Consider the following 13,747-nt stretch of genomic DNA (forward strand, 5'->3'; position numbering starts at 1 on the left):
TAGGCAATTGGGGTTAAGTGACTTGCCCGGGGTCACACAGCTAGTAAGTGTCAAGTGTTTGGTCTGAGGCCAGATTTGAACTCAGGTTCTTCAGGGCCAATGCTGTATCCACTGTGCCACCTAGCTGCCCCCAAGAGAGTATATTATTAACAAGGGTCATCTAATAGATATTTACTGAGTACTTGTTATATCATTGGATTTAGGGGAGGAAGGGAATGTAAATAATTCCAGGCCTACAGATTTAAAACTAGGAGCACGGTCAGTAAGTCTTAGTCCAAGCCCTTTGTTTTGCAATTGAATAACTGATGCTCAGAGAGATTAGGTGACTTCTTTGAGGAGTACAGTAAGTATCAGAGCTTGGATCTGACTCCAGGGCTTTTGACTCTAAATCCAGCATTTTCTATTACCTTGCCTCCTAAGTACAAATGACTTTCTGCCACAGAGTTCATAATCTACTTGGAAAGACTAGACTGAAGAAACAAGACTTGAAAAAAATAAAATACAAGATGTGTCACAGCATTTGGTGACTTGAGTGTGCAATTGATAGTATAGGTCAGGGGTGGGGAACCTGTGTCCTTGAGGCCACATGTGGCCTTCTAGGTCCTGCAGTGCGGCCTTTTGACCGAGTCCAAGTTTTACAGAACAAATCCTTTTATTAAGGGGATTTGTTCTGTGAAGTTTGGATTTAGTCAAAGGGCCGCACTTGAGGACCTGGAGGACCATACATGGCCTCAAGGCCACAGGTTCCCCACTCCAGTATAGGCAATAAATGTTAGATAAATTCATAACAGGGCAGAACCTAGATTTTGCAGATTACTCCACTTCGTATCTATATCTCTAGCTGGTCTCAACTCAATGGAACAAGATGCCCCTGACCTCCTCTCCTCCTCATTTTCTACTTACTCCTCTTGTGTGCTGTCTTCCCCTTTTAGCTTATAAGCTCTTTGAGAGCAGGGACTGTCTTTATTTATCTTATTTGTATTCCCAGCACTTAGCACAGTGCCTGGAATATCGTACGTGCTTAATACACATTACTGAAGTTTCATAGATAGGTGAGGCCTAAGGTGGGCTCAATATGATGGGCACGGGTCTTGGTGATCCACGCAAATGATGTAAGGAAATGGAGGAAACAGTAGCATGTCATAGCAGGCTGCAAACATTTAGCACCTACCAAAAAACACAGCAAGACAAGAGCTGGTGGCTAGAAATAGATCTCAGAAGCTCATGATTTTTCAAGAACAGACAAATGAATATTCATACTAAAGTACAGACCTTAAAACATCCTTGAGTACCCAACCAATAAATCATACTGGAACTTGAACAGACTGAATTGTTGTACACAATTGCCCAGACATAATAATGGTCCATAAAAACTTAAGAATAATATTTTTAATAGCTGTGACCAAACCACACAAATACTAAAAATCTCTAAGATGAATGGAGCAAAACCTTTCAAAATACAGAGACCTAGCAGAAGAGATTTTGGAGGGGGGAGCTAGGCAATGGGGTTAAGTGACTTGCCCAGGGTCACACAGCTAGTAAGTGTTATGTGTCTGAGGCTGGATTTGAACTCAGGTCCTCCTGAATCCAGGGCCGGTGCTCTATCCACTGCACCACCTAGCTGCCCCCCAGAAGAAATTTTTTTAAAAATTGTTCTCCCTGCTGCCACTGGAATTGCGGATGCTTTCAGTGAACCCACAGAGGTGGGGCTTGTATCCTAATCTATTTATTCAACTACAAAAGGCAGTTATTTTATCCATCTGTGCAATTTGTCTGCAGAACATTAAAACTATATCATTTTTAAAATTAAGTTCATATTATTTCCCAGAGCATTAAGTATAAAAAGGAGAATAATTATCCCAGGACTGTTTATATCTGAATTCAATAGAACAAGATGAGAAGAATACTTTTTCAATAATAATAACAATGACAATTTACATGGGTATCATCTATACACAAACTGATGGCATCCTTGATGAGGGTATGAAATTTACAGGCTTTTCCAAGAGATATTCAACAATGAACCACACCTTTACCATCTCATAATTGACTAAAAGATGTAGAGAATATAATCTTTTATTTTTTGTGTGAGGCAATTGGAGTGAAGTGACTTACCCAGAGTCACACAGCTAATGAGTAGTCTATGTCTGAGGCTGGATTTGAACTCAGATCCTCCTGACTCCAGGGTGAGTGCTCTATCCACTTTGCCACCTAGCTTCCCCCTAGGATATAATATCTTATTATGCTTAATTCTTGTTGATTATGGAAAGCCTTATGGGCTCTTTTACAACAAAATGTCTCCCATTCATTTATCAAAATCATTCAAGATTCCTTTGGAGATGGAATAATAGGAATAACCCTGTTCAATGACCCTTTGATAATAAACATCAGTTGAGGCATCCACTAGGAAGTTGTATGCTCAAAAAAAAAAAAGTATTCACCTGTATGATGGAAGAGAATCAGCCCAGAGCCCATTCAAGTCAGGCTGAGGCCAGCCGGGTGCTCCTGCTTACTGCTGACATGGCATTGCATCAAATCCCAAGACTCGGCACAGCCTCCAGAAGAGATCTGTGATCACTTACAGGACTTTGGCTTGCCCAGGCACAGAGGAATGACCAAATGAATGATGGATATCTAGTGTTCAGATTTCAAGAGGACCCCTCGTAGGACGTGTCTAATGGTATGAATAACTGGGACAGACAATAAAGACTGACAATGAGGTGGGCCCAGAGTTAAAAAGGAGGAAGAGAATAAGCTGGATTGTTTTCGGCAAACTGAGAAGCACTTTCACTGGCCTCCACGCTTCTCCTAATGGATGATGGCAAAGGCCCATCATTTCAATACAAACTTTACATCTGGGTTGCTGTATGGCATTGAGACCTAAAACACCACTTTCCCTGAATGATGGGTCTAAGCGGGCTGCAGCAGGTGACTTTGAAGAATGAGAGAAAAGGATGTATGAAAAATAGTATGAAAAAAAAGAGAAAGTAAGTCAGTCTTGTGGTGAAAGTAGGGGAGAATGGGTGGATAGTCTGAGTACTCCACTAGCATCCTTAAGATGTCAGGAAAAAAAACGAGGACAGCCTCCAGCACGTCAGTGCCTCCTGTATCAAACTTTTGGGAGGATATGGACAAGAGTGGCACAGGATAAGCATGCAAGGATGAGTTTCAGTTTGCATTACTGCATGTACACCTTATACCAATAATAATAATATAATAATGCTGATTTCTAAATTGTCCCAAAGATGCTTGCAGTGAGTCTAAACAGGTGAACTTAATAATTTTTAATTACAAAAGGCTATCATCTTATCCATATGAACAACATCCTTCACAATATGAAATATAAAAGAATAATAACAAGATAGCTACTTGTCTGTAGATCATTACCCTCTGAACTCCATGAAAAAAAAAAGAGAAGTAGAATGAGATAGCAATAATTATTATGTCTCACATTTACATTATTATTATTGCTTTTTGGTGAGGCAATTGGGGCTAAGTGACTTGCCCAAGGTCACATAGCTAGTAAGTGTCAAGTGTCTGAGGCAGCATTTGAACTCAGGTCCTCCTGACTCCAAGGCCAGAGCTCTATCCACTGTGCCACCTAGCTGCTCCTTTACATTATATTTTTAAGGTTTGAAAAGCTCTTTCCTAGCAACAGCTCTGTCAGGTGAGTAGTGCAAGTATTATTATCCTCATTTTACACGTGAGGAAAGTGAAACCCTGAGAGGAGAAATGATTTAGCCTGGCTGGATCACCCAGTGTCTGAAATGAGATTCGAACTCAGGTTTCCTGACTCTTGAGTCAAGGAGTGAAACTGAATTGAAAAATACAAACGTATATTCTCCATTAAAACTTAAATAAGATATGTCATTAAAACATCAAACACTGACATTTTCTTCATAAACATGTGACGATTTCATTGCATTGACATTTATTCTATACCTCTGTTTTGGTTTGGCAGAAATGTCAGCAATGGAAAAGAAATTACTGGTGATTGATGTGGACGCTGGAGTGGATGACGCTGTTGCCTTAATGATGGCTCTGAGAGCACCCAACGTTGAAGTTCTGGGGATCACTTGCTGTTTTGGGAATACTTCAGTGGAAAACGTGTGCAAAAATGTCCTTCGGATGTTACAGAAGTGTAACAGTTTACAGGTAATGTATTTGTCTTGCAAGTATTACAAATGATCAAACTTTATCCCTAATAATTAAAAAAAAATTTTTTTTCACTTACTGAAAATCTACCTTTGCTCCCTTTCATCTCCCCCATGCACACTGAAAAAGAAAAACAAAACTCTTACAACAAATACACAAAGTCATTCCAAACAAATTTCCCAACTGGCCATGTCCAAAGAAAACCGGTCTCAATTTGCACTTGAAGTCCATCACACCTCTTTGTCAGGGGAGTTGGGGAGCATGATTCATCATGAATCCTCTGCATCATGATTGGTCGTTGTGTCGATTAGAGTTCTTAAATCTTTTGACGTTGTTCTCCTGCTCGCTTCTTTATACAAGCCTTTCCTGGTTTCTCTAGAACCGCTCGCTTCATTTCTTACAGCATAACATTATTCCATCACATTCGCATGCCATGATTTGCTCAGTCATTCCCTGATTGATGGGCACCCACTGAGTCTCCATTTACTTGGTACCACAATCTTTAGTGGTAGTTTCATATTTAACAAACTGTGTGAGATGGATTCGTTCCAGTCTCTCCCAACCCCCCTCCTCGCCCTACCACCTTTGGCCTAACCCTACTTCACTAAAAAGATTTGAGGCTATTTGACTTAAGCCCTCTCAACTCACTTCCTCCATTCCTTATAGTTTATGAGCATCATCACCCAACTTTCCCTCACAAACTCCTCTATTTGCCCCCTTGAACCTATTCCTTTCTCTCCTTTCCAGGACCTTGCTCCAGCAATCATTTTTTTTCTTTCAATCTTTCCCTTTCGATTTTAGCTTTTTCCTCAACATGCTGAGATTTCCCCAGTTCTTTTTTGTTTGTTTTTTTAAAGACTCTTTCCTTGCCCCTTCTAGCTGATCCAGCTCCTGGCCCATCTCTCCACTTGACTGCTTGCTTTTTTGGAGAAGATGTCCACGTACCATCGTGGACAGAAGAGAGAAGAGGGTCTCGGTTCACAGATCATGGGGAACACTATGGTGATGACAGCCATGATTTCGTAGGAAAAAGAATTTTATTAAAACTGATTAGAAAAGATAAGTGAGAGGAAGGCTAAGTTTCTCACAGCAGGGCAAGACCCCAATAAACCTCACAGCAAAGCAGTTCAGATGGATGGGGAGCTCCCCAAATCATGAATTTGATCATTGACCTAGGCCAAAGCAGCACTTTTTATTTGAAATTGAGTTTTGTCTAGGAATCAGCTCATTCATTGTACGGGACTCCATAGGTGCCACCCAATGGTTTAACACCTGTTTGTTATACAACCCATGAGGACAAATGAGATGATTCTGGGTTTAGGCAAAGCTCTGAGAAACCTTTTATGGAATCTCTCTTTGCATAGATAAACTCTTCTGCAAAATTCCCAGTCTGCTAGAACTAGTCCCAACTCAATTGTTTTTCCATAGTCGGGAGGGGTGTTTCCATTTCTACTACTCTTCTGAAATGGCAGTCTTCAAGGTCACCAATGGCAGAGGAGAACAAAATTCTGTGTTTTTATAAAACTTGGCTTTAAAAAAGCAGAATTTAAAAATATATAATAAGCAGAATCCTAAGACAGTGAAATTTTACACAATTCACTGGGCCTCTTCACCACTTTTTGTTTTCTGAAGTTGGCATGTTTTGGGATCTCCATTTTCTGCAGAGATGCACCCATTCTTAACCTCTTTTCTGTCTCTTAAGCTAGAAATGAGAGCACAACAGTAACTGTTGCCTAAGCCATTATGATGTATTAGCTCTCATGGATGAGAATAAAAAAAGGACCTTTAGTTTGGTGGTGGCCACAATGATGGGAGCTACCATACTCCCAGATGTGGACACAGACATCCTGATTTCTGGCAGTATGAGGGCCAAGCCAGTCAGATGGCACCCTTATTAAACCTACTCTCAGGAGAGGAAAAATCTTTTAGAAAGCTAAATATCGGTCAAAGGACACAAACAGGCAGTTTTCAGGAAAAAAATCAAAGCTATAAATATTCACATGAAAAAATGCTCTAAATCATCAGTAATTAGAGAAATGCAATTAAAACAACTCTGAGGTACCACCTCAAACTTATCAGATTGGCTAAAATGACAGAAAAGGAAAATGACAAATGCTGAAGGGGATATGGGAAAATAGTTATGCCAATGTACTGTTGGTGGGCTGTAAATTAGTCCATTCTAGAGAACAAGTTGGAACTATGCCCAAATGTTATAAAATTGTGCATACCCTTTGACTCAAAATACTACTACTAGGTCTACAATCCAAGGAGATCAAATAAAAAGGAAAAGGACCCATATATATAAATATTTATAGCAGCTCTTTGTGATAACAAAAATTAGAAACTGAACAGATGCCCATAAATCGGGGAATGGTTGAATAAGCTATGGCATATAAATGTGATGGAATACTATTGTGTGGTAAGAAATGATGAAAGGAATGGTTTCAGAAAAATGTAGGAACTGATGCAAAGTGAAGTGAGTAGAGCCAGGACAACAATCTACAGTTATAGCAATTTTATAAAGATAAGCAAACTATGAAAGACTCAGGAACTGTGATCAATACAATAATCCACCACAATTTGAAATGACTTACAATATAAAATCCTATTCACCTCCAGAGAGAATTGGACTCAGACTGCATATTGAAGTGTATTTTTTCTTTATTTTTCTTGCTTTTTTTTTAACATGGCTAATGAGGAAATGTGTTTTGTATGACTTGATATGTATAATCAGTATCACACTTCTTGCCTTCTCAATGGATGGAGGGAATTAGAAACTGAAAATAAAAATAAAAATAATTTTGAAAAGAAAGCTAAATGTCATTATTAGCAAATCGTTCATTAGAAGAAACTGAACTAAAATGACTTTGTTATAAATATGTTTAATTGATGCTTCTTTTTTTTTAACATCAGAATTGTTTTGGGATATAACCTCTTAATCCCTCCATTCCACCAACACCTCCAGCATGAAATCTTCCCCTGTAACAAGGTAAAACATCCAAGCCGAACCAATCAATCCAGTGGCCACATCTGACAGCGTGTGCAACATGCCATACCTATAATTTTCCCATAGCTCTGCTGAGAGGAGAGAGGCATGTTTCATTATCTGTTCTCCAGGAACATTTTCTGAGTACAGTTACTCAGATTTTGCCTTCCTATGTGCATTTTTTTCTTTCTTGTTATTGTAGTCATGGGATATATTGTTCTATTTCACTCTGCATCAGGTCATAAAAATCTTATGTTTCTCTGAATTCTTGTCATTTCTGAAATTGTTTGCTAGGACGTAATATTCCATTTCATTCACATGCCGCAATTTGTTCAGCCACTCCTCCAATCAAATGGGCACCTACTTTATTTCCAGGTTGTTGTTGTTTTGGTAACCATATACAGCTATTATGTCTCTTTTGACGTGGATGGTACTTTTCTTTCTGCCTCTGATCTCTTTGTGGACGTATATTCCCCGATTATACCCAGTAATGGTGTGACCATTGGCAAAGGAAATTAAATTTAGTGGGTTGTCTCACATAATTCCAATTTGTTTTCCAGAAGGATTGGACCAATTCCCTTACCTACTATAGAAGGGTGTCTGCCTTCCCACAGACATGCTAACTCTGGCATTGACTGTTTTCGTCCCAAATGATGCTTTATCAAAGTTCTGTTTATTTAGATGATATCTAAAAAAATGCTTCAGAATTCAGGTTCGTGTTAGTCTCTGTGAAAAACCAAAACCAAGGAGCAGCTAGGTGGTGCAGTGGATAGAGCACTGGCCCTGGAGTCAGGAGGACCTGAATTCAAATTTGGCCTCAGACACATATCACTTACTAGCTGTGTGACTCTGAGTAAGTTACTTAACCCCAACTGCCTTACCCCCCCAAAAAAAATCAACTTTAGATTATCTGGGTGCTAATTATCTATTTGTTGAATTGAGATTTATAGCTTATTCTATTTCCCATTTGTCCTTTTTTTGTGCTTATCAATTAGCGGATTTGGGAGTGAAAACAGGAGCAGTGTTGAACCAAGTGACATGCAAACCAATCAGTTTTGAGACTTATCTACTCTGATTAACTAATACCCAATTTAAGCAATTCTTCTCAATTCCAAAGAAGAAATGCTTGCTTCATGCAAGATACTGTAGCAGGTGTTATGGGATACAAAAATGAATTAGACACAGCAGCTGCTGCCTTGAAGGAATTCTCATCTACCAAGGGGGGATTCCAAGACAAGAACACAAATTAGAATTTGATAAACACATGAGATACAAAGTACTATGCATGAAATTTGAGTTATAAGTTATAAGGGAACCAGGATACTACTTGGTGACTTATTTGTGATTAACAGTTTGGGAAATGTGACCACTAGGCTGTTATTGTTATCATTATTGTTATTATTTTCCATTAATCTCAGATTCCAGTTTATCAAGGTGCTTCTTCCCCATTCCTTAATAATCTGAAAAGTGATAGTTATTTTGGAAAAGATGGCTTGGGAGATATTCCTGACCCAGATGCTCCAGGACTGGACAAACTCCAAGAAGAACATGCAGTGCCTGCAATGATCAGAATGATTAGTCAACTACCTGGCCAGGCAATCATGTCACAGTACATGCTCTTCCTCTATCCCTCACTATCTTGGATCATGTGTCTGACATTTTTTCCCCCTACCTCATTCTAAGAGGTAATCACTACTTGAATCCTTGAAGAGATCTTAAAAGTCTCTTAAGTAGAAATTTTAGCCAAAAACAATCAAACCTCAAAACATACTTGGGCACTCTGGCTTGTTTGTACATTTTCTTGCTTTTTCTTTTTTTAATCACCATCAGTTTTTTTGTAGGTAACTTTGGTAGCCACTGCCCCTTTGACCAATCTAGCTCTGGCTGTGAAAATGGACCCAAGCTTTCCAAAGAAAATTAAAAATCTGTTCATGATGGGAGGAAATATGAATTGTAAGTACATTCAAGTATTATTGTCTTTCAGTTGTCAATAATTATTAATGGAATATACAAAGAATATATAGTAAAGTAATAGGTAATCAAGTGCATTTATTACAGAGGCAGGTAAGTATCAGGAAAGGGATTCAGAATCACGATCTGAATTCAGATCTAGCCTCTGACGTTTATTAGTGTGTGATCCTGAGTAAGTCACTTAACTTCTCTCAGGCTCAGTACATTCATCTACAAAATGGGAATAATGACAGCACCTACCTCCCAAAGTAGTTGTAAGAATTAAAATAGGGGCAGTTAGATGGTACAGTGAATAGAGCACCGGCCCTGGATTCAGGAAGACCTGAGTTCAAATCTGGCCTGAGACACAAAACACTCAGTAGCTGTGTGACCCTGGGCAAGTCACTTAACCCCATTGCCCAGCCAAAAAAAAAAAGAATTAAAATAACATTTGTAAAATGCTTTGCAAAATTTAAAGTACTTTATCAGTAAATGAACTATAATTTTAGCAGTTACCACTGCCAGGCACTGTGCTAAGTGCTTTATAAATGATTTTTGTTGTTCAGACATGTCTGATTCTTTATGATCTCATTGGGGTTTTTCTTGGAAAAGATGCTAGAGTAAATGGTTTGCCATTTCCTTTTCCAGCTCATTTTACAGATGAGCAAACAAGGTTAAGTGACTTGCCCAGGGTCACACAGCTAGTAAGTATCTGAGGTCACATTTGAACTTAGGTTTTCCTGACTCCAGCCCCGGCATTCTATCCATTGAGACACCTGGAGACCTTATGTTAATGCTAGCTATTTTTATTATTAAGGAATAGAAATGGCTACTGAAATACAGTGTTGAACAAGGAAGACAAAACACACGAATGCATTAACTCAAAATATTTTCAAATAAACAAACCATACAGATTATTGGGAACGAAGGGATTGAATCAGGTAGCCTGTTGGCAGGTGAAGAATGGGTGGGATTAAATGAGAAATTCCTAGAAAGTGGGCTGTGAATTAAGATTTTAAAATACCAATGAATATTTTTAGAGCCTTCATCATATTGCTGTCCGCCAAAGCAATGGACATAAGATTTCTATTTCTTTAAAATAGCTTAAGGTTTCTAAAATAGTGCAAGGTGTTAACATGTTAGTTTTTACATCCCAGAAAAGCAGAGGGGTGGGGGTGGGGGTTGGGCAATGAAAGGGAAATGAACTTAGCATATTTACCTAATTGTATTTTTAAAGATATATTGATCTTTTATTCTATAGATTGTGAAATACATTGAATTAACTGATTGCATTTTAAATGTTGAGAGGACAATTATGTAGATTTAAATGTTGAGAGGACAATTTTGTCATTTTGAAATTAAAAGGAAATTAGAAAAATAATTTATACTGTATAGTTTAATTTTTTTTTTTAGCTAGAGGGAATATGGATGTATGTTCAGAATTCAATTTTGCAGCAGATCCAGAAGCAGCTTACATTGTCTTAAATGAGTACATTTGCCCTACTTACATTGCTACTTGGGAATTTGTATGCATGTATACATTGCCTTGGGTAAGATGCTACTTTTTTGGGGTTAATTTATTTTTAGTTTTCAACATTCACTTCCACAAGATTTTGGAGTTCCAAATTTTCTCCCCATCTTGTCCCTCTCCTCACGCCAAGATGGCATGCATTCTGAATATCCCTTCCCCTAATCTGCCTTCCCTTCTATTCCCGCCTTCTCTTATCCCCTTCCCCTTCTATTTTCCCGTAGGGCAGGATAGATTTCTATACCCCATTGCCTGTGTATCTTATTTCCCAGTTGCATGTGAAAACAATTTTTAACATTTATTTTTAAAACTTTGGGTTCCAAATTTCCTCCCTTCATCCCTCCCCACCCACTCTCATTGAGAAGGTAAGCAACTCGATACAGCTTATACAAATATAGTCATGTAAGACACTTCCATAGTGGTCATGTGGTGGAAAACTAACTGTTTCCCTTCATCCTATCCTGCCCCTCATTTATTCTGTTCTCTCTTTTGACCTTGTCCCTCCTCAGAAGCATTTGCTTTTGATTACCCCCTACCACAATCTGCCCTCTCCTTTATCACCCACCGTCTCTTCACTCTCTTATCCCCTTCCCGGCTATTTTCCTATAGGGTAAGATAGATTTCCACACCCAATTGAGCGTGTATGGTATTCCCTCCTTACGCCAAATAAGATGGTACTTTAAAAAAAAAAACTTATTAACAGATTGATCCCCATGGTAATTCACTGGAGGTAAAAGGAGAGATATGGTTAAGTGGTGGGTTAGCTAAGGAAAAAAGACCTGAAAAACTCCTATTTCCCTTTTTATTTATACTTTTCTTTCTCTTCCCAGGATCCTTTCCTTTTTGTCTTTATTTGTCCTGTTAGGTTTTTTTTTTAAAGGCAGTTGGGGTTAAGTGACTTGCCCAGGGTCACACAGGTAGTATCAAGTGTTTGGTCTGAGGCTGAATTTGAACTCAGGTCCTCCTGACTTCAGGGCCAGTGCTGTATCCACTGCACCACTTAACTGCCCCCTGTTAGGTTTTTTAAATGTCTAAACTTATTTAACTTTTTTTCCTTGCTTGAGTTTGTTTCAGGCCATTTCCCCCTCTATTATCTAACAGGAGAACACTACAGTTGTCACATGTACACTTGTACTTTGCTACTATCATTTTAATCCTCTTATCTCTAAATAGAATATTTTTTAAGACCTGTGATACAAACGAAAGCTTTATATCTAAGACTTGGGGCAGCTAGGTGCAACAGTGGCTAGAGCACTGGTCTTGGAGTCAGGAAGACCTGAGTTCAAATGTGGCCCCAGACACTTAGAAGCTGTATGATCCCAGGCAAGTCACTTAGCTCCATTTGCTGCTGTTTCCTCATCTGTAAAATGAGCTGGAGAAGGAATGACAAACCACTCTAGTATTTTTGACAAGAAAACCCCAAGTGCTCATGAAGAGTCAGACGAAACTGAAATGATTATAACAACAACAAAAAATGATAAGATTGTTGTTATTCCTAAATGACATTTTTTCTTTGCCAGTAGAATCATACAGAAGCCCTAGTCTGAGGGATTTGGGGATCATAGATTTTTTGATTGCAGATTGAATTTAGCCATCATAGCACTAGGTCTAAGCAGAAAAAGGGAATATAAAAAGTTAATCAGAAGGTTTTTTTAAAGTCAAGTTTATGAATACTACTTTACAGTTCTCAAACAAGTATCTACAAATGTTTGGAATAAATATTGCATTTCCTTTTTTTTTTTGTGAGGCAATTGGGGTTAAGTGACGTGCCCAAGGTCACACAGGTAGTAAGTGTGAAATGTCTGAGGCTGGATTTGAACTCAGGTCCTTCTCACTCCAGGGCCACAGCTCTATTCACTGCACCATCTAGCTACTCCAAAATATTGCATTTGTTAAACAAGAAGATAAATTGTGTAAGAAAAAGCTAGATAAATCATGTAAACACACATATATATTTAAATAGATGAATAATATACATATGTATTTATAGCATCCTCTCTTCTTGTTCTTTAGGAATTTTATGAGCAATGGACTTCACAAAACAGTAAAAAAGCTAGATTTTTGAAAGAAATCAATGCTTATACTGTGACCTGTTTGAAGAAACATGTACAGAAACCTACTGCACTGTTCTGGACACCAGGCTATATGCCTTCTGACTGCTTTGCCATAGCAGCTGCCATTGACGAGGACTTTATCACTAAAGCAATAGACTGTGCTGTGACTGTGGAACTGGCTGGCTTCCACACCTGAAGAATGATGGTTCTGGATATTAATGATAAGCTTCAGAAGAAAAACAAAGTTTCAGTCATGATGGAATGCAATGCAGAAAAATTCAAGGCACTTCTGACAGACAGTTTGAAAGAAGGTTCTATCTTTAATGAAAGGTAATGATGAACATCACAAGATCTATTTGTTGTAATTCTGGGTGTATACCTCTAAAATATTGCATTCATTTCGGGGAAAGATTTTGGGCAAGTAGGGCTTTTTAAAAATTTCAGTAATGCTTCTTTCAGTTTATGTTCTATTTTGAATCCATAGTAATACAATAAGTAATGTTTCTCATACTTCAGAATATCAAAATCTGTTTTAATGTGTATCTTTGTTATTATTACTGTAAAATCACAGAAACAGTGTGGCACCTATATTTTTATAATGAATTAATTTGACAACAGAGCTTCTACCCTATTATCCATTTTATTCACTATTGTTACAAGTTTGATGAATTGTATAAATCTGTTCACTTTCACTTAAACTGCAAAGATGTCCATTTTTTTCAGTAAGGAGCCACATAGTGAAATTGGGGCTTTTAGGTAACATTTTTTAAGATGAACTTATTTTTAGTTCTTAACACTCACTTTTAAAAGATTTTGAGTTCTAAATATTCCCCCTCCCTCCACTCCCCCCTCCTGAAAATGACATGCAATCTGATATAGGCTATACATGTAGAATCATATTAAACATATTTCCACATTATGTTGTGAAAGAACACTCAGAACAAAAGTGAAAAACCACGAGAAAGAAAAAACAAACAAAAAAAGTGAAAATAGTATGCTTCCATCTGCATTCAAACTCCATAGTTCTTTCTCTAGGTGTGGATAGCATTTTCCATCATGACTCTTTTCGAGTTG

General features: G+C 38.1%; 1 protein-coding gene across 1 annotated transcript; it reads left to right on the top strand.

Annotated features, from left to right (window-relative positions):
- Window positions 1-3,966: 3,966 nt before the first annotated feature.
- LOC110212840 (uncharacterized) lies at window positions 3,967-13,463 on the top strand. The gene is made up of 5 exons (XM_020992947.2): window positions 3,967-4,155; window positions 8,560-8,736; window positions 8,983-9,094; window positions 10,505-10,641; window positions 12,633-13,463. Exons 1-5 carry the CDS (start codon window positions 3,973-3,975, stop codon window positions 12,867-12,869), a joined length of 846 nt encoding a protein of 281 aa, XP_020848606.2. The 5' UTR covers window positions 3,967-3,972; the 3' UTR covers window positions 12,870-13,463.
- The last annotated feature ends 284 nt before the right edge of the window (window positions 13,464-13,747 follow it).

Source organism: Phascolarctos cinereus, unplaced genomic scaffold, assembly GCF_003287225.1.
Source record: "Phascolarctos cinereus isolate Bilbo 61053 unplaced genomic scaffold, phaCin_HiC Scaffold_726;HRSCAF=1367, whole genome shotgun sequence".
Taxonomy (NCBI): domain Eukaryota; kingdom Metazoa; phylum Chordata; class Mammalia; order Diprotodontia; family Phascolarctidae; genus Phascolarctos; species Phascolarctos cinereus.

Coding starts and splice junctions, on each gene's coding strand:
- LOC110212840 (XM_020992947.2), top strand. CDS start 3,973: ATGGAAAAGAAATTACTGGTGATTGATGTGGACGCTGGAGTGGATGAC. Junction 4,156..8,559: donor AGAAGTGTAACAGTTTACAG/GTAATGTATTTG, acceptor CATTAATCTCAG/ATTCCAGTTTATCAAGGTGC. Junction 8,737..8,982: donor TTAGTCAACTACCTGGCCAG/GCAATCATGTCA, acceptor GTTTTTTTGTAG/GTAACTTTGGTAGCCACTGC.